Source organism: Rattus rattus, chromosome 1 (genome assembly GCF_011064425.1).
Source record: "Rattus rattus isolate New Zealand chromosome 1, Rrattus_CSIRO_v1, whole genome shotgun sequence".
NCBI lineage: Eukaryota > Metazoa > Chordata > Mammalia > Rodentia > Muridae > Rattus > Rattus rattus.
The window spans coordinates 271,902,522-271,922,446 of NC_046154.1; the positions used below are offsets into that span (position 1 = coordinate 271,902,522).

General features: G+C 53.8%; 2 protein-coding genes across 2 annotated transcripts; one reads left to right on the forward strand and one right to left on the reverse strand.

Moving 5' to 3' along the window:
• The first annotated feature begins 1,091 nt into the window (after positions 1-1,091).
• Troap (trophinin associated protein) lies at positions 1,092-8,673 on the forward strand. The gene is made up of 14 exons (XM_032886168.1): positions 1,092-1,194; positions 1,441-1,589; positions 1,696-1,885; positions 3,014-3,174; positions 3,259-3,396; positions 3,574-3,656; positions 3,977-4,053; positions 4,494-4,609; positions 6,336-6,419; positions 6,574-6,633; positions 7,119-7,253; positions 7,397-7,985; positions 8,169-8,362; positions 8,490-8,673. Exons 2-14 carry the CDS (start codon positions 1,446-1,448, stop codon positions 8,535-8,537), a joined length of 2,019 nt encoding a protein of 672 aa, XP_032742059.1. The 5' UTR covers positions 1,092-1,194; positions 1,441-1,445; the 3' UTR covers positions 8,538-8,673.
• A 668-nt stretch (positions 8,674-9,341) lies between these two features.
• Positions 9,342-13,545, reverse strand: C1ql4 (complement C1q like 4). Its single transcript, XM_032890974.1, has 2 exons — positions 12,368-13,545; positions 9,342-10,164 (listed from the first exon to the last, which is right to left on the reverse strand). Exons 1-2 carry the CDS (start codon positions 12,902-12,904, stop codon positions 9,985-9,987), a joined length of 717 nt encoding a protein of 238 aa, XP_032746865.1. The 5' UTR covers positions 12,905-13,545; the 3' UTR covers positions 9,342-9,984.
• Between the last annotated feature and the right edge of the window lie 6,380 nt (positions 13,546-19,925).

Genomic DNA, 19,925 nt, shown 5'->3' on the forward strand with positions numbered 1-19,925 from the left:
ATGTAGCTGTATATATATATATTTAAAAATATTTTTCAACTAAAAGCATATGTATTTAAAATAAAAAGACTGGAGGGGTTGGGCAAGGAGACTATTTGGAAGACAATGGCTTTCTAGATCAAGCTGGCTGTCTTTGCGTGCTACGCTTTGTCTGGCTAAACAGCTGAGTAGATGCTCTAAGATATGAAGTCCGTAGGTGTGAAAAGAGATGGTGTATGGAAGGGGAGATCCGGAAGCACTTGTTCCTGGCTTGCTTATCAGCGTCCTTTAAACTCCAAACTGATGTCTATGCAGCTGGTGTGCAATCCTTGCACAATGGAAGCTGAAGCAGGAAGCTGCGAGTTTGAGGCCAGTCTGGGATAGAAAGAGCTTTTGTGTGTGCGCGGGTGGAATGAGACATTGTCTATTCTCATATCCATCATCTGTCAATGAGTAGCGGGTGAGCCCTCCAGACAAGTGGAAGGCAACCTGAAGATGCAAAGATCTCCCCACACTCGAGGAGCCCCTTCAATTCTGAATAACAAAACTCCAGCCACCCTGGGTCTGACCACACCCCACCAGGTTGTGGGGTCCGAGTGGACAAATGATTTCATGCCTCCTCGTTCTTGATGGGTTCAGTTCGGTTACCTCCAGCCCTCTCGCCCATCAGGTCCCTCATCTCCCGCAAGAAGTGCCCATGCTTCCTGAAGTGTTTCCCAAAACCCGGCCTTGCACTGCGTTCAGAGTCTGGTCAATAGTGTGCTCGATGGCCATCCTTTCCCACAATTCCGCGGCCTTCAAGAGAGGACAGACCTCGCTCGGCTGGCTCCTGATCTCGCGAGAGTACTGTAATGCCCGTTGCAGCCCAGACTCGCCTTCCCGGGCTTCAGAACAGCATCCTCCCTGGCTGTCCCCCAATCCGGCCACTCGCGCTCCGTTTTCGGATTGGCTGAAGGGCTGGTCAGTTGTTTTCCCATCCAGAAAACGTTTCGGCGACTTGTCCCTCTCTGGCCCCGCCTTCGAAGCCTGCGGATTGGTTGGCTGCGTGTGACGTCACGCGCCTTCGCGTCAGCGGGAACTAGCCAATCACAAGCTTGGCGTATTTTACAAACCGGGGAAGCCTCAGCAGCAGCAGCAGCAGCAGCATTAGAAATCCAGAAAATCGGCGAAAAAAACCTGAGAAAGTAGAAGTGACCCCGAGGAGCTCCTGGAATGGTGCGGCACGGGGATCTTAGGGGAGTCCTGCCGAGGTTCCTGGGGAGGAGAGCAGTTTGGGGCGAGATAGCAGTCTTGGGTTTCTGGAGGAGTCGCCAGGAGAGAGGCCTTGCTGCCGGTGTGGGCTTCTAGGCACATGGATTAGGACCAAGGGAGAAGAATCAGGGATATCAGCACCCATAGCTTGAGAAGTGATTTGCTTTGTTCCTCAGTCCTGCCTGCCTTTTTCTCTCGTCTCAATTATAGCCGCCATGACTACCCTCCAAACCAATAAGGATCCGCACCTCCGAGGTGTATCTCCCAACCCTAGCAAAATTCCAGTACTCTCTCAAAGATGCTCAGATTTTTCCTCAGCCAAGTCGGCCTCTCTGGACCAGGAGAACCAAGATCCAAGGGTAAGAGGGGCATGATGGGTGAAGACAGTAACCACAAGGAGGCAGCTCCCGTCTGCAATGAACCCCCACCTCCGCGCTGAACCCCAACTTTTTCCCTTTCCCTCAGAGATCAGCGAAGAAACCACTGCACCGTACTCAACGTCCCCTCACTGACACGGCAGGCCTCAGATCGAAAGCCCTGCACCAGACAGAAAAATCACAAAAACTGAGGATCACTCAGCCGCGGAACCCTTTGGAGGAACTCAAGCCTAGCTCTGGGGGATCAAATGTGGGGCTCGTCACCCATCCCCAGACAGGTACCTGTTGGAGGCCTGGGGACAGCCTACTTGGCGGAGTGAGGATGGGAGACACAAAGTGGGGGTTTTGTATGCCTTCTGGTCTTTTGCATACTGTAAGAGTCCTGGGCCTTGTCCCGGAAGCTCTGTGCTCTATGAAGCCATTACAGCAAAGTGCCACCTTTTGCCTGGCATGGTGACTCACGCCTCTAATCCCAGCACTTTAGGGGGCAGAGGCAGGTGGTCTCTGTGAATCGGAGGCCTTGTCTATATAGTGAGTTCCAGGCCTACACAGTAATATCCTGTCTCAAAAAAAAAAAAATCATCAGTCACATCTTCCGGGCCTTTTCAGCAACCCCAGTCAGGACAGTCACCATCAATCGCTCAACTAAACTGAGTCTTTATAATCTGCCCAAACTTCAGCTTTAACGTCTTCCTTTCAATAATAGTTTTATACTTAAAGATTTATTTTTATTCTGTGTGAGTCCATGCAGTGCCCATGGAGTTCAGAAGAGGACATCGGAATCCCTGGAGCTAAAGTTATAGCTGGCTGGGGGCTATAATTGGCTGTGGGTGCCGGAAATAGAACCCAGGTCTCTCAGAAGAACAATGGCTCTTAACCACTGAGCCATCCCTCTAGCCCCTAAGAAGAGGTTATTTTTAATGCTGTGTATGTGTGTGGGTGAATGTGATGCTGGTAGAGGACAGGCATTGGATTGTCTTAGAGCTGGAGTTCCAGGCCAGCCACCTGACATAGATGCTGAGAGCTTAAGACCAGTCAGCCCTATGCAAGAAGAGTAATGGTGTGTTCTCAGTCCCCATGGCCTCTCTCCAGCCCCCGGTGATATGCTCTGTATGACAAAAACCTTTGTTTTATTTTATACCCCACTGTCCAGAGCAATGCCTTACATGAAATTCTTTAAACATTGGTGAGCTTAGGTTCAACCCAATGATCTCAAGATGGCTCTGGGCTCTCTATGAGCTGGCGGCTGGCCTTGAACACCTGGTTCTCTTGCCTCAGTGTCCTAAATTCTGGGATTGTAGCTGTGTGCACCACATATCCTGGCTCTGATGTTTCTTTTGCTCACTGTTGCTAGCCCTCAGTGTCCTCTATCCCTGTCTCCTCTAATCCTGTCTCTTCCCTTTCAGAGGCCTCAGGGGCTATAGAGTTTGTTGCTGACCCCGCAGCCCTGGCCACCATCCTGTCAGGTGAGGGAGTGAAGAGCTGTCCCCTGGAGTCCCGGTCCAGTCTGGCTCAGAGAGTGCTAGTGCGTGAGAGAAAGGGAGGCACCCACACCCAGAGGGGCCAGGTAATGAGACGGATATGAGACCAGGCTGGGGTGGGCTAAGGGGTAAATTCTGAGCCTTGCTGATAGCCTCTGTCGGCGGTCCAGAGTGCACGGTCTTCCGCATACCTGGCTCCCAGAATCCGTGCCCACCAAGCGGATCCCGCCAGGGCTTCCTGCTTCTCAAGGCTGGAGGGCCCAGGGCTCCGAGACCGCACTTTTTCCTCACAGAGGTCAGAGGCTCTGGTGAGTACTCTTGAGGGGCTGACTCTCAGTCCTTCTAGAAGCTTCTTCCTGGAACAGAGTAGGCCTTGGGACAACATCTCAAGATGAAGCCCTGGGCTGTTGGGAGAGATGGGGTGAGGTTTGTGTCTAGCTCGGGGTCTGCTTCTGACTCTGTCCTCCTGTCTTGTCCTGGATCAGAACCCACGTGCAGGTTCCTCCTTTCATTCCTCCGCTCGCCCCAGTTTACAGGAGCTCAGAAGAGAGACCTGTGGCGGTAGCAGGTACGGAGAGAGTAGATTCCCTTTGGACCCCAGAGGGGGTGGGCAAACATGTCCCTGGGCGGGGCAATGGGGTTCAGACTCTGATGGCTGGGCCTTATCTCAGACGTGGAGGAACTTGGAGGTACACGAAGGGCTCTTTCATTGGCTACAGTAAATGGCTTTTGAGTTTAATTCCCGACGCTTACCACCGCTAGCCGTGCAGGCTTACCTTAACCTGTCTGTGGCTTGGCTTCCGTATCTATTGGCCGGTACCGGGAGAAGCTACTGAGACGGTGCTGGCAGAGCCCTTCGCTAATTCCCAGCCCTTGCTTGACACTCAGGGATGGATCCTGTACTGACAGCAGGACCTCAGCAAGCCAGGCCTCGAGACTGCTCCTGAAGACCCCGGTGCAGCCTGGTGAGTGTGTGTGGGTACAGGAGCAAAGCAGGGGTGAAGGCCTGCACCAGGAACGAGGCAGGGGCGTGGTCAGCGGGCCTTGGGGAGTGGGCGAAGGGAGACGTTGGAAGTCTAGCTCAGTGGTGAGTGTTCACCAAGCATCCACATCCCAGAAACACACACCCATAACACACAAAGCATACAAGACCTCCTGGGAAGGCCAGAGGTTGGCCTGGTTGTACATGTGTCTCTGTTTCTGACCTCTCCCTGCCACTTCCTGCAAGACAATTTCTACTGTGTTCTCTATCCCAGTCCCTTGTGAGCCATGGCCACCTCCAGCCCAGCCAGGGCATTGGGATTGATAAGTGTTTGCCAAGGTATTATTGTGCTCTGAGGGGTTGCTGAACGGGTAGACTTTGGTTCTAGACACTACGGTAAACGAACGTCCTGTCTCCTCCCAGCTTCCTTAACCCTCAGAGGAGACCACGAGGCTGTTCCTCACTCAGGTGGAGAAGGAGGACCCAAACTGGGTCTGGCTCAACGAGTTCCATTAAAAGAAAGCCTAACACACTCCAGGGTGAGAGGAGACCCTCCTGGGATGGGGGCGGGGTGGAATGGCGGCCCACTGAGGATTGTGGGTAGAATCGATAGACCTGGGACTCTCGGTACTTGGTCTTTTGCTAGAGCTGGGACCACACCCTCTTCAGGGTAGATCTGACTTCCTTTACTGGGTATCTGGGGCCTGGGGTCAGAGGTGACAGACTGGTATATATGTCACTGTCAAATCAGTGCCGTGGCCAAGACACGACCAACACTTTTCAACCAAACATATTAATTCCTTTATTCCACAGGTATTTGCTGATTGGTTTTTGAATGCAGCTATGGTTCTAGTTCCAGAACATGTATATATTCTAGAAAGGGGGGGGGACAAAAGAGAAAAAGCCACAAATGTAAAATGTATAGGACGTCACATGGCAGCACGTTCTTTCTAAAGCAAAATGCATAAGGTACTGAAAGGATTTGGAAGGGTAGTTGGTGTCATAAATTGGTAGTTTAGAGCCATGCTTGGTGGTACACGACTGCAGACCAGCATCTGGAGGCAGGAGAGTTGCCTGGGCTGCACCATGGTACATGTCAGGACAGCCTCGGCTATGTAGCAAGACCTTGTGTTTAAAAATAGAAGGCGCGTGCGTGCATGTGTGTAGGGCTGGTAACTTAGCTCTCACTGGCTCTAAACTTACAATTGCCTGTAATTCCCACTCAGGGCATCTTCTGGCACCCAATACACTTACATGTAAATTAGGGAAAAAAAATTTAATGTTTGAAAGGGGTTGCTTAAGCAGTCTTTTTACCAAATGTAGTTTGGCTAGGGCACTGTCATTGGGAAGATGAGGCTTGCTTATGAGACCAAGAGGTGAGGCTGGCTCAGACAGCTGGGGGGGGGGGGTGGGGGTATATTTAACCCTGGCCTGCAGATGCAGAAGCCCTGAGGAAAGGAGGTATCTAGTATTTGTGAGCTGGCAAAACACACAAGTGGGATTGAAGCCTAGGTGAGAAGAGGGTCCAAGATGAATTTATAGTGACGACAGGTGAGATTAGGTAAGGACGGACGGACAAACCAGTGTAAGTTCTTGGTAAGGACAGACAGACAGAGCAGTGTAAGTCCTTGGTAAGGACAGACAGACAGAGCAGTGTAAGTTCTTGGTAAGGATGTACAAACCAGGGGTTGGGGATTTAGCTCAGTGGTAGAGCACTTGCCTAGCAAGCACAAGGCCCTGGGTTTGGTCCCCAGCTCCGAAAAAAAAAAAAAAAAAAAAAAAAAAAGGATGTACAAACCAGTATAAGTTCTCGGCTCGTAGTCTGAACAGGAAGCCAGGGGAAAGTATGAATAGGAAGAGATAATTGGTCTCTCTCTTGAAATAAACGTGCAAGCATGCACATAGTGGGAGGCAGAGGCAGGAGGCTCAGACGTTCCAAGCCAGCCTCTAAGGAGCAGCTGCTGCAGTGGTGAGAACAGGAAGAATAAGACACAGGAGGGAGAATTCGGGAGGCCACTCTTCCTGCCTTTTTCCTCCAGTGACAGTGATGGCTCTCTGCACCCTCTCCTGTCCCTACAGCCCAGCCCATAGCCAGCCATACAGTACCTACCACCTTCTCTCACCAAGCAGTCACCTTTTTAGACAGGCTGAGGCGTTTGCTCCCCAGGCCTCTCAGCTGTGATTTGTGTCAACAGCCCTTGGGCTGGGCAGGATAAGGAGAGTTTGGCTGGAAAGCCATGCTCAGCCAACCACATCTCTCCTCAGACCACGTATTCATCCATGAAACGCTTTACCACTCGACGGAAAACCCAATTCACACCCCTCCGGTCACTACCCAGAGTCCAGCAGGTAAGAGAAAGCAGAGGAGGTAACGGTAACCAGTGTGGGCCGGGACTAGGGAGGAAGGGAGAGGACAGACAGGCACTGCATAGGGATGGGGGTGAGGTGTGACAGGCCGGAGGAGTGGGTGTCACTCATGGGTGGTCTGTCCCGTCTGACACAGGCCCAGTGGCTGAGTGGCCTCTCTCCTCATTCCTCCCCTGAAGAGCCTGCCCTGCCCTGGGTAAGTGTCAAAAACCTTCCTGTACTGAGGTCTGTGGCACTGCCCACGGCCTGGAGGGCTGGCAGCCTTGTGATCTGAGGTAGGTGTATTTGCCGTTCGCCTCTCCTTCCTGTTCAATATTTAGAATGTCAGTCTGTCTCTGTATCTATCTTCTGCTAATCCCACACTTTGAAAAAAATTATTCTCTCTCTCCTCTCTCTCTCTCTCTCTCTCTCTCTCTCTCTCTCTCTCTCTGTGTGTGTGTGTGTCTGTGTGTCTGTGTGTGTGTATGTGTGCGCGCATCTCAACAGCCTGAGCCGCAAACTTTTGATTCTCCCGCCTTTGCTTCTCGAGGGCTAATATCCGCTCTATCGTAGGCCTGCCACACCATACCTGGTTTTTAGAAGAACGACCAGGGGACTTTGATCCATTCCAGGAGGGTGGGGACAGTATTCTTTCCCACCTCAATGTGGCTTCTTCACCCGCCCCCTTTCCTTCTGTTTCAGGAGCAGATTGCTGTGAAGTTGTTTGACCAGGAGAGTCTCGTCGCCTTGCAGAAGGGACCTGGGAAACCATCTGTGGCAAGCACTTCTGGACCTCAGTCCAAGAGAACCCCCAGCCACCAGGAGCTAAAGATGCAGGTGGGCCTGTAGGGGCCGCAGCTCTGATGGCTTCTCCTCCACAAGAAGGCTGGGGAGGGGGAGCGGGGAGAAAGGCTGGGGGTGTGTGACAGGGGCCTTGAACACACAGTGGTGACACGCTGGGATACTCTCTCCCACCACAGCGCATCCATATTTTGCAGCAGCTCTTGCGGCAGGAAGTAGAGGGGCTGGCAGCGGGCAGTTGTGCAGCTCTGAATGGAGGCTCCGCTTTAGATATGACCGAACGCCAGCCCCCAATGGCTGAAGACTCCAGCACTCTGAGCGCTCCAGCACACAAGTCTGAAACTCCCCTTGGACTGCCAGAACACTCTGGTGTGACAGAGGCCCTCCCTGCGGAAGAGCGTGAGGAGCCACAGGCTTGCCCTGGGGAAGACACTAAGGAGTCACAGCCCCGCTCTACCACAGAACTAAAGCCCCCAGTGCCACACAGAGCTGAGCCAGAGCCGCCAGCACCCTGCCTTCCAGCACTGTCAGGACCCCCTCTGCCTAGTTGTCGGGGACAGGCTGAGCCCCCTGAGGCTCGCCCTGGGATACAGCTGGGAGCGTCGGTAGCCAGCGCTCTGCAAGCTGGAAACCCAGAGTCTAGCCCAGAGCCCTGTTGCAGTAGGGGGCCTCCAGCAACCACCAGCCTGACCTCGTCACAAAGCCCAGTGTGTGCCAGCTTCCCTATCCACTCACTGCACTCTTCGAGATCCCCGACAGGCCGCTCAGGTAAGGAACTGGCTGAGAAAGACCATGAAGGAAGGGCTCTGTCTGGGAGTGGGTCCTGCCTTGCACCTCCCCATGCCATGCTTTATTTCCCCTGTACTTCTAAGTGGCTGTGCTCATGGGAGGTGGGGGGACCTGGAAGAAATATAACTCCAGAGGCCCCTCTGAATTCTCCATGGCCTTCAGGCCCCAGCAGTGTGGCCCCTCGAACCCTGGCCCTGAGGCAGCGCCTCAGAGCTTGTCTCACCACCATCCACTGTTTCCATGAGGCTCGCCTGGATGACGAATGCGCCTTCTACACCAGTCGAGCCCTGCCCCCAGGGCCTACCAGGGTCTGCACCAATCCTGTTGCTACAATGCTTGAATGGCAAGATGCCCTGGTGAGCCTTTGGTGTATAGCCAGCACGCCGCAAGCCTGTGGGACAGTGGCAGGCTGACCTTGCCCTCTCTATGGAGAAGTTATGGAATATGACAAGCCCTCTTCTTCTTTTTTTTTTTTTTCTGCAGCGTTTCATTCCGGTTGGCCCTGTGGCCCCACAGGACTCTCCGTCGTGACTCTGGCCTTTTCTGGGCTTCTGCCCTGCTGTACTCACCCCTTCCTTTAGCCTTATTTATTGTCGACCTGCCCATTGGACTGGGAGCCAACGCCCTTTTATCCTTTATAATAAAGTTTCTGTAAATTGTGTTTGAATGGGGCAGCCAGAGCTGTCGCTCTCCAGTGGCCCACATGGTGGCAGTGTGCTCCAGTTTAGAGGAGATTAAGCACTCGGGACCATAGGCTTCCTCTTCAGCAGCTGTCCTCTAGAAAGCGGCCGCCCAGCCTGCCTTCTCAGGCTTCTTGAGTGCATTAGGGGGAAATTACAGAACTTGTTCTCTCTGAGATCAGTCCCACTCTAGGGGGGCCACCAGGTATCCCCACATCTAGAACACCTCTGTTAGAACTCTCAGTTGGGCACCTGTGACCCTAACTACCTGGAGGCTAAGGCAGGAGAATCACTTGAACCCAAGAGTTGGAGGCAACCCTGGGCAAAAAGCCATGACCCATCTCAAAAGGAGAAAACCACAAATAAACCAAGACCAAGGAAGAAAAGAAATGCTAGAATTCTTTTCCTATGCAGGCAGAGCAGACCCGCACCCTTAGAATCTCCCTCATCCCTGCCTTCGAGGGCAGCACTCCTCCCCCCACTCCGTCTTCCCTATGGTGCTCCTTTCTGGAGAGGCAAGCCTGGCCAGGCTTAACTGCATAGATCAGAGACAGATCACCCTGCTGAGATCGACAGGCCTTTCAGGGTGTCAGGCAAAGGGCCAGCCACTCTCCTGTTGTCCCTCCAACTCTGTACCAAGGCAGGCAGGCACACACAATCCCCGACCTCACTTTATTGGGAGCAGTGACAGCATCTGTAGCTCCAGGACCTACCCTGGAGAGGGGCGAAATGGGCACTGTACAAAATGGGTTCTTAATGCTAGGAAGTCCTTGGCTCCTCCAGTTCACAGGGAGGCTGCCTTGGTTGGAGCCTGAAAAATGGAGATGGGGAAGGGGAAGAAAGTGGCTACTGAGGTCCACATCTAAACTGTGCCAGAGTCTCCTCTCACCTGGACAGGTTCCTTCTGTTTCTGCCCTTTTCTCCCTGGCTGTCAAGATGTCCCCCTCTTCACGCGAGACTTTGATCTCCATTAGTAAAGCTTCCCCCAGGCTCCAGGCAGAAGGGAGGCCCATGCACGAATTTCTCTCTCTGGCCCAGTTTCATTGGAGCACAAGGTAGCCAGTCCCCTTCCTAAGCGGCTCTCTTCATCCTGGCCTTCCCATCTCTAGACTCCCCCAACCACTTAAAACCCTTGAGCCCCAAGAATCTGATTGCCCCCGTTTAGGTGGCCTGGGGAGCGGGAGTCCGCAGGCTCTGAGGATGGGGCTTGGGTAGGGCTAGCTGGAGGTGGGCGTGGGTGAGAGCGAGGGGCTGAGGGGGCGGGCGAACGAACATGAGAGTCAGAGAAGGTGCTGGGCTCAGTCCGGATAGATGATGAATCCCGAGAAGGTGCTGTACTTGTTGGTGTTGCCGCCATGCACCTTCCCACCGTCCAGCTTGATAAAGACCTCATCACCCACATCTAGGTGCAGAATGACGCTGTTGCTGGCATAGTCATAGTTCTGATCTGCATCCTGAGCAATGGCGCTGGCACGGACCTAGTGAGGGAGGAGGAAAAAAAAAAACCAGACCCATTGGTTCTCATACCCTGTGCAGAGCTGAATTGATTGACCAAGGGGGTTAAGTTGGTTGGTGGCTGGAACAAGGGTGGCTTAGGTCCTGGGGGAGCGGTTCTCAACCTGTGGTTCTCAATTGACCCGTTTGGAAATTGTATATCAAATATCCTGCATATCAGATATTTATATTATGATCACAACTAGCAAAATTATAGCAATGAAATAATTTTATGATTGGGGACCACCACAAAATGAAGAACTGTATTGAAAGAGTTGCAGCATAATCACTGAACTAGGAGACCGCAGAGCTTCTCAGGCATGACCCGGGCACACACGTCATGTCTTCTTTGGGCCTCTACTAGAGCAATAAGGGGTAATAGTAGTGGAATATGCCTCATGAGGTGGTTAAGATTAAATGAGTAATTACTCCTGGAATTTAGAACCATGTTCTGTATATAGAAAATGTTACATAGAATTGCTGTTCTCATGCTAAAAAAAAAAAAAAAAAAGCTTTCAGGATACTTCTAGGATTTTACGTTGGCCTGGAATTCCTAAATTAGCTTCCCAAAGGTGTGGGGCAAACGCATCTACACTTATGCCATACCTGTGTTGTACCAGTAGGAAAGTGAACTGTTTGCCTCTTGGCCTCCTGGGCTTCATGTGGGGGACTGCCTTTGGTCTGTGATCTCTGGTCTGCAGCAGTCATACTGCCAGCCCCTTCCCCCGGTTCCCATCCCATCGGGACTGGTTATTAAATCATTAATTATTCATTATTATTCTAATCACTATTTACCATTCCCAGGGCTGCAGTGTCTGTCGGCTCCATAGAATACAGAGTGGGAGCTGCACCACCCCGCCCCTCCCCTAAAACCACCCCGCTCCAACTGGGTTCCTGGCACAGACCGAGTCTACCTACTCGGTACCACAAGAAGGAAGAGACCAAGCTCTCTTCACACTCTGGCCTTCCACGGTCACGGGTACACTTGGATCATGTGGACACTCACTCCCTTTCAAACACTATCAACCCCATAAAGGCTTGCACGGCCTGGCAGCTCCCTTTCCTCATGCTCCAGTGGGAGGGCTTGCTAGGAACAGACCCCAAAGCTGAAGCAGAAGGTGGGCTGGGGTGGTGTCCTCTTGGAATCTGGGAGCTTTTCAGCCATACAGCAGGGTTCAAGGCTTAAGGGACCCTGAGTAGTGCATCAGGGCCCCACCCCTCCCCTGGAACATCCAGAGGTCACTGTTCAGTCCAAATCCTCCTCATCCTGCAGGGTAGAGGCAGCTCTCTCCACCCAGCCCATGGCACCTTGCTTGTTCAAACACATGAGTCTTTTGGGGGGCTATCCCCTCAAAATAAGTGGCAATGCTTTTTAACTATGCACTGGGGCAACACCTAGCGGAATCTGAGAGGGTGCTGGGGAGGGTGTAGGCCCCATAGACCAGGCCTCCCTTCTTCCTGTCCATTGTCTCCCAGCTTATCCAAATTGGTTCATCCCACTACATCTGGAGCCCCTGAGCCAGCAGACCACTGTCCACATCTGCCTACAGACTCAATGTTAGCTGAGGCCAAGGCTTGGTCTAGGTTTGGCCCCAGGCCCTGGGGATAAACAAATAGGTCCTAGCAAAGAGGCAAGCTAGTGTTTTCTGCCCCACTCCAATCCCCTTCCGCTTTTCTTTGAAAATCCAAGCTGAATGACTTCACCTGGGGGAAGAGGACACAAAACAAGAAATTCTATTCTATTCCCTGAAGCCAGGTTCTGTAATAGCTTGTTCCTCATCAGGGCTAGGAAGCCCACTAACTGAGAAGACTGCCCCAGTAGAGAGGGCAGAGAGAGAGAGAGAGAAGAAGCTAAGGGGTGGGTAAGACACCAAGAACATTTGATCTGGCAGGCTACGGTTGGAGGTTGGAGCCTGAGGTTGAGGCTGCTGCGAAATAATACTTCGAGTCCTGAGTTCTAGTTCTGACCTCAGTCTAATGCCCTGTGAGACTCTCCACAGGTGATTTTCCTTTCCAGGCCCCCAATTCCTCCTCTTTGACTAAATTAAGTGACATTAGAATTTTGGTAGCCTGGCAGTTTTGGATATCCTGATAGTGTTTCAGGGAGGAGCTGGGATGTAAACTGAGCGCAGGAAGTGTTAGGAAGTCATTAGCAAGATCTGGGGCTAAGTAGAGGGGCAACCTCACCTGTCCGTTCTTCATCAGATCGGCCCACATGCTGGTACCGTCACCACCGCGCATGAGCACATGGTAAGCGAAGAAGTAGACGCCTGGCATGGGACAGGTGAACTTGCCACTGGCTGCCTCGTAAGCGTTGCCCACGTTGGTCACCACGTCGTCAAAGCGCAACACTTCATAACCCTCATGAGGCCGCCTTAGGCCCGCATAGAAGGCAATTCGGGGTACATAGCCGGCAGGGGGCGCTGCCCCTCCAGGGCCTGGGCCAGGAGGACCTGGAGGACCTGGTCTGCCTGGCTCTCCAGGGGGCCCTCTGGGACCTGGGGGTCCTGGGGGTCCCCGCAGGCCCGCCTTCCCTCGCCGCCCTACCTCTCCCTTGGCACCTGGAGGGAAGGGAGGCACCGAGGAGGGCGCGCCGTCGGAGCCTTGGCCTCGGGATGCGTGGGGGTCACACACCATGCGACAGCGACCTAGCATCTCATAGTGTGTTGGTCCGCGAGAGCTGTGCACCAGTAGCGGGATGGCTACCAGCAGCAGCAGCACCATGGCCACCCCGACGGCTGCGCCCGCCACCCGTTTGCGGCGGCTCAGCCGTGACGCGGCCAGGGCCAGCAAATCCTCCTCACTTTTGGGCGCAATGGCGGCGGAGGCCCGGGGCTCTCCGCGGGCTCGGGCCCCGGTCTGGATCTCCCGACGGCTGTGCCCGACCACCTTGCCGCGGTGAATTCCTCCTGTGACAGCAGTGCTGTTCCCCAAACCGCCTGTCAGGGTGGCGATCTCCCCCGTGAGTTGGGCCAAGGACAGCCCTTGAGGGTTCAGAACTTATAGTCTGATATTACCCTCGGGTGCAGCTCTAATGATCCAGGGCGCCTGAGACCTGCAGCTTCTTGGACGGCTGGTTTCTCACAGGTCTAAGATGCCACTTCTCCAGACAGTTGCTTTCTTGCGGATGGCAGTGTCTGGGTCCCGGACTCCCCTCGTTGATTTCTCCCGGCTAGACCAGGGACCTCTCCCCGCTCTCCCGACGTCCCAGGCTCTGAGCTGGCGGGGGTTGGGGGACTCTCACTGGATGAGACCTCGTCGGAGATTTTGCACTCTAGCTCGTGGAAAGCACTACCTGCCTCCTTCGGCAGCGGTGGCCGCAGCCCTCCTCAGAGCCCTAGCCAGGCGTCCCTCTCCCGCCAGCGCTCTCCCTCTCTGCGTCCCTAACCTTCCTCCCTGGCAGCAGTGCGGGTGGTGTGAGCCGCTGCGCGGCAGGAACCACTATAAGCGGCCGCAGGCGGAGCGACCCCTGGCGCCCAGAGCGGGAAGCACGGGGGCGGGGCAGGCCGCGCCACCTCCCCCCACCTCCCCGCCGAGCCCCTAGCCTCCAGGTTCCCTGCTTGCTCCCAGGGCTCTGCAGCGATCCTCAGCCCTCACCGTATGTATCTTCACTTTCACCCTGTACCTGGAGTTTGTCATTCTTAGAGCTTAAAGGAAGATGGACATGGTGATGGGGTAAACAGGGGTCAGGCTACAATATACATATAAAACCTCAGAGGGGAACTGCAGAGCCAAACCAGGGGCGAGGGGACTCATATATAACAAATAGGAAACAGAAATAAATAGCAATTCGCCATCACACGTTCCTCGGTGACCCCAACTAAATACCGAATATGGCAAAGGGTTCAACCGGTACTTGTTGACCAGACTGGGAAAAGGCAAATCTGCCGCCCCTACCCCGGTCTCTATGATTTGGGGGTCTCACACAGCACATAGCAGCAGAGAGAGAGAGAGAGAGAGAGAGAGAGAGAGAGAGAGAGAGAGAGAGAGAGAGAGAGAGAGAGAGAGAGAGAGAGAGAGACTAGAGCAGGAAATGGACAGCCAGCCGAGAAATCAGAGACAGAAACAGAGACAGAGAGACAAAGCTTCGAAAAGAGACTGACAGCCCCAGAGCGGGAGAGGGAGACACAGAGACAGAGAGAGAGAGAAGGGAGCCCAGACAGGTTGACAGATCGAGAGAGAAATGTAAATGGCGCGCTGCAGAGAGACACCCAGGTCCGTGTTCGGACTCCAATGTGACATATCAACTGTGAAGAAGACGCGGGGGCGGGGCAGTTCTGCAAGCCGAGTGGTAGGCTATGGGTCTGTGTTTTGTGACAGCGCTGGATGCTGTGTGTGTGGTGGGATGGCCCTCAGAGCCTGGCCTTGCTGTCCCTGGGTGAGTAGGACTGTGAATTGTGGGCTGTCTTTGTGTACACGTGTGTGAGGCTGCTTGAAGAGGGTATGTGTGTCTCTGTCTTAGTACTAAAGTCTGAGACCCACAGAGGCCAGTTACCCTGCCTGAGGACTGAAGGCGTGGAATCCCCTGGTGAGACAGTCAGAGAGCTAGTCTCACTTGCTCTGCCCAGACTGGCACAGCCTCCGTCCTGCCCTAGCCCGGTCTTCATCAGCCCCAGTCTTGGCTCCTTTGCCCTAGCCCTGTCTTCTTCAGCCTCAATCTTGGCTCCTTTTGATCTCCTCAACCGTTTATTAACTAGAGAAAATCTAGAAAAATCAGGCCTCAGGTAATGGATGTTTGGTTGACTGTGCATAGTAACACAATTCAAATATGGATTGGGTATTAGGCGACAGATAGCCTGTAAAGGTGACTAGGTCGGCTCTCAGAGTGACCAAGAAGGAATACTGGCTTTCATCAGAGTGCAAGGGACAGCCAGTACCTGCCTCCTCTCAGGGGATGGAAGGTCAGAGGCTGGGAGAGTGGGGATTAGGACTGAAGGATCTAGGGACATTTGGAGGCCTAGCAGGAGACCTCTTAGAGAGTAGGGCAAGCCAAGAGTGTGGAGTGTGGAGGGCACAAGGCACCCACCAGGGCATAGGTGTCGGTAGAAGGCAATTTCTTCAATTTCTTCATCTCTCATTTCCTGCACTCCTTCCTCGGACCCCCATCTTGTCATTGTCAACCTGGAGAAAGAAGTGGCTGGGACTGGGGCTGGGGGTTTGCTGGGAGTGGGGTGAGGTCTCAACCTGCCTGAAAGGATTGGTAGAGAAAGGATTGGCAGGCAGTGGGGGAAGGGCTCCTCCTCCTCCATAAATACAAATTTTATTCAAGGTCTTTGTCACCATTTGTCTTCGGGGGGTGGGGGCTGAGGGCCATGTCGGCCCTGTGCATGTCTAATGCCATATCTGCTCCCCCAGGCCGCCTGATGGATGGATCCGAGAAAGCAAGTCCCGGTTCACACCGGTCTCCCCTGCATAGCCTCAGGCCTCATCCACCCCAAGTCCTGACACCCCTCTTCTTCCCATATTCTTCTCTCTCCATTCATCAGGGGACCCCTCTGTCCAGCTGTTCGTCCACCCAACTAAACCTAGTTCCCAACACCCCCTTTTTTACCCCCTCACCTTAACCCCTTTCTGATGCAGGTTGCTTCTCTAGAGCGCTCCCTCTGCTATCTCCAGCCCAGGTTGTGAGCAGCAGTGACCAGCCGGGCTGCAGGAGGCAGCGGTTGTGTTTGGTGTGTGTGTGTGTGTGTGTGTGTGTGTGTGTGTGTGTGTGTGTAGGGGGGAGCAGGCTTGGCTCACAGGGAGCCAAGGGGCCAGCTCTATGAATTTATTCATGTTCTGTTGCTCTTTCCCCACGCTCTGGAATGAAGCCGCCAGCTCACCAAGTCCTCATAGCTTCCCCTGCAGCTGTCCAAGGAGGTATCCAGTTAGGGCTAATCCAGGAGGTCTTCCTGGGGCCAAGATCTATGGGAGAATGCTGGGAACTGGGGAGGGGTCAGGAACAGTTCAACTAAAGACTCTCTGGGGATCAAACTAGGAGGTCCCAGTGGAGCAGTGAACCTAAGAATGGAAGATGGGCAGCCTTGGGGGTGCAGTAAGGTGACAGAAGCATGGTATGGGGTTGGTGGGAAGGAGGTGAAGAGGGATGACTTCCACAATATCCTAGTCAAACAGGCCCAGTCAGAATCCTGCACCAACCTCTACCAATGACTCTGCATTTATGCTGATCCTAATCTCAGATTATACACTCAACTCCTCTCCAATCCTAAAACGAACATAAATCCTGTACCAAGACCCTAAGGGGAATCCTTACCTTCCTGGAACCCTGGGGTTTCCCCAGAATTTCCCCTCAAGGCTATATAGCCAAGGTGTGTGTCAGAGCTCCAAGGGCCAGACTTTAAATTAGCATGTGATTAGCATATGATTTGCATGTGTTATGTGCCTTCTACTCTGCAGAAGTTTCCGTGTTAAATTTTTATGAAGTCTCGCAGAAAGGTCCTGGCTCCTTGAAGGTTCTTTCTTTTAGTTCTTTCTCTCATACTTATTGTCACTGACCCAGATGCCCTCTAGGGAAGAAAAGGGGTGAAGAGGTCGGTGATTCTCAGTTTCCTCATCTGGGGTGGGATGGGGTGAGAGAGAGAGAGAGAGAGAGAGAGAGAGAGAGAGAGAGAGAGAGAGAGAGAGAGAGAGAGAGACAGCGCTAGCGCACCTGGCTGATGTTCCATCAAACTCTAACAACCCCCTTCCTTTCCTCCTCTTCAGGACCAGTAGAGAATTACATTCTCCCTCCCCTTCCTCTTCTGTGCTTCTGTGGCCTGGCTCTCAGTTCCATTTTAGAGGGATCACATGCTAGAAGCAGCTTGGGTTGCCTGACATTAGACCCCTGTACAAAAAGGAGAGAACTTTGTCCATCTTTGAGCACAGGCCATTGCATAGGATTGCATAGGAGTGGTGATAACATTGTTAAGGGTTTATTTTACTGCAAGGCTTTGGACATGCAAGTCCTCATCGAATCCTTTCTGCAGCCCTGAGAGATGGCTTTTATCCCTGCCTGTAAAAGATGCACAAACTTGGGTCCAGAACTGGGAGGTCATTTGTCCAGTTACCACCATGTAAGGAGATATTCTTAAGTGGGCTTGGGAAAGAGACAATGGTACCAGAGTCAATGCAAGGGTGAGAGAAACTGGACAGCTGGATGTTTACCCAACAACGCACAGTGCTGAAGGCAACAGTAGTCTCCCCATCCCTACCCCCCACCCCGGTAGCTGAAGACCAAGACCGAACCCAGGCCCTTGCGCTTGCTAGGCAAGCGCTCGCTCTACCACTGAGCTAAATCCCCAACCCCATAATAATAGTCCTAACTTACACACCACTGGGCTTTAACTTCTGTTCCCAACCTGTGCTCTGGCTGTCAACTTTGACACCCACCAAGGTTAAACTATTGGCCAACAAAAGGCCAAAGTTGGTTACAAAGAATGGTTCTGCTATCTAGGAGAGGAGGGGGGAGGAGGTGCAGGAAAAAGAGGGATGAAGTCAGGGGGAAGGGTTGCTAAATGCCCTCAAAGGGAAGACCGGAAAGTCACTCCCTCCGAGGTCTAAAAGCTGGTGGCTAGACCTAAGCTAAACTCTTTCTTCCTTTTGGCTCATCAAAGGCTCGGAGGGCACTTGCAGACACCAAGCCAGCGTTTCCATTCATCAGCTAGTCCCCTTGCCCTAGAGCTCTAGACAGCCTTTGGTTCTAGGTCCCTCTGGCCTGGGAGCAGCTCCTCACTTCCTAGCTGGTTGAGTGCTTCCAAAATGTTTACTAGGCCCGAGGAGTGCTGTCTTCTCTTCGCAGCCCTGCACTTATCCAGAAGAGGCTTCTCCCTTCGTCTGTCTTCCTCACCCTCCCCACCTCCTTTGGAGTCGGCAACCCCACCCCTTGCCCTCATCACCACCTCTGGCCCTCTCCAGCCTCTGGTTAATGAAATGTGTTACTTGACTGTACAGACAGTTGTCATAACCCTCATTTCTCCACCGGGATACTGAATCCCTCCCCGTCTCCTGGAGGCCGACAGGTGAAAGGAGGCGGATGAGGTGCGGGAGGAGGGGTGCGGACCGTTGAGAGTTGAGAGCCCAGGAAGAAGGGCCAAGCTCCAAGTCTCCAGAGCTCAGCTAAGTGAGGTAGGCTCTAAGATGCTCTTTCTGTTCGGGGGACGGGGGGGCTAGTTCTTGGACAAGCAGCAGACTTAAGCAGCCCCATACCCACCACCCTCAGACAACAGTGGACCTCACACTTACTGCCCTACACCCTGGGCCAAGCCTGGCTTCGGTGAGCTCAGCAAGCCTCGCCTCAGAGCCCGCGGCGGCAGGAGCCCAGTGCTTCCTGCCGTCTCCTTCCATCCCTTCCCACTCGCTCCCCCTCCTTCCCGAGCTCCCTCCCCCGCGGCCGCGGCCTTTATTAGGGATTCCGCGGCTGTCGGTCCCGCCATCCATCCTGTCCGCCAGCAATTAGGCGGCCAGACAAAGAGCAGCTTCGGATGGATGAGGGTCCCGGCGGATCGGAAATGTGAAGGGTCAGCGCTGCTGCCTGCGGCGCACCCTGCCCCCTCCTGCATAATCACCTGCTGCCCGTCACTCAGCCCCGCCGGGGAGCTCCTGGCCCGGGAGAGGGCGGGGCTGAACTGCAACCCAGGCGCCCTGGGCCCGGGCGGAGCAGACTCCTGCAGTGCAGCTCCTGCTGGAGAGCGCAGAGCATCCCTCCGAGGCCCTCGGAGGAAGAGGAAGGAATTTGGGCATCCCCAAGGGGAACTTGGTACCCGCGCCCTAAAGCCTTGGGGGTGGGGAGAAGTGGAGACTAAGTAGTTGCCAGAGAGAGCCAGATCAAAGTCCTGGGTGTCCCCTGCTGGGAGATTGGAGGACTAAGTCTTTGGGGTCTCCATTCCCCGCCAATGGAACTAAACCCAAGGCCACCTCCTTTCAGGAAAATGCCAGGCCTCAAGCCTATGGCGCCTCCTATCGAACTAGAACGACACTGCGTTTCTTATCTCCGCTCTCCTGAGTAAAATCCAAACCATCCTCATCAAATCAAGAAATGCTCCAAATCCGGGAGCCCAAGTGGAGCCAAGAGGAAGTTCAAGGAGTCCAGGTTTTACTGCGGATTCTTTGGCTCTGGCTCCCCAGCTGACAAATCAACATCTCAATCTGACAATTAGTGGTCCAGGGTTGGGCTGGGGGGGGTTGGGGGGAGCAGGGCCCTTGCTGCGGTGAAGCCCTCCCGGCGGGAGGCAGAGGTGGGCGGTGCTGGCAGTGATGAACGACTCAGGGGGGGCCCAGGGCCCCGAGCGCGCATTCATTACTCCACTGACAGGCGGACGGGGGCCGGGTGGGCGGCGAGTGGACGTGCTGGGAAAGAGGCCAGTGGCAGAAGCGGGAGCAAGGGAGCGTTTAACAGTCCCACCGCTCCCTCTATTCCTGGTTTTTCACTTCGACCCCCGGCCCCGACCACCTTGAACTTGGACTCCCGGCTGTTGGCCATCTCCTTAATTAAAGAATGAGAGAGTCAGAGTTGGAGACAAACTCTGTCCTTGGATTAGGTGATTTAAGGTCAGATACTGAGAAGGGACGTAGCTAGGTTTTAAAACTAGGTGCTTTGGTGCCTGACCTCAGAAGAATTGTGCGTGGTTGCTTACTCAGACAATGGCGTGCCTGGCAGCAACGGATAGAGCGGATGGTGTAACGGCATCAGTGACGGTGATGTGTCCCACTGATTTTATCAGTGTAGGACGAGCCACCACACCCCTCCCAGTATATACCCTCACTTGCT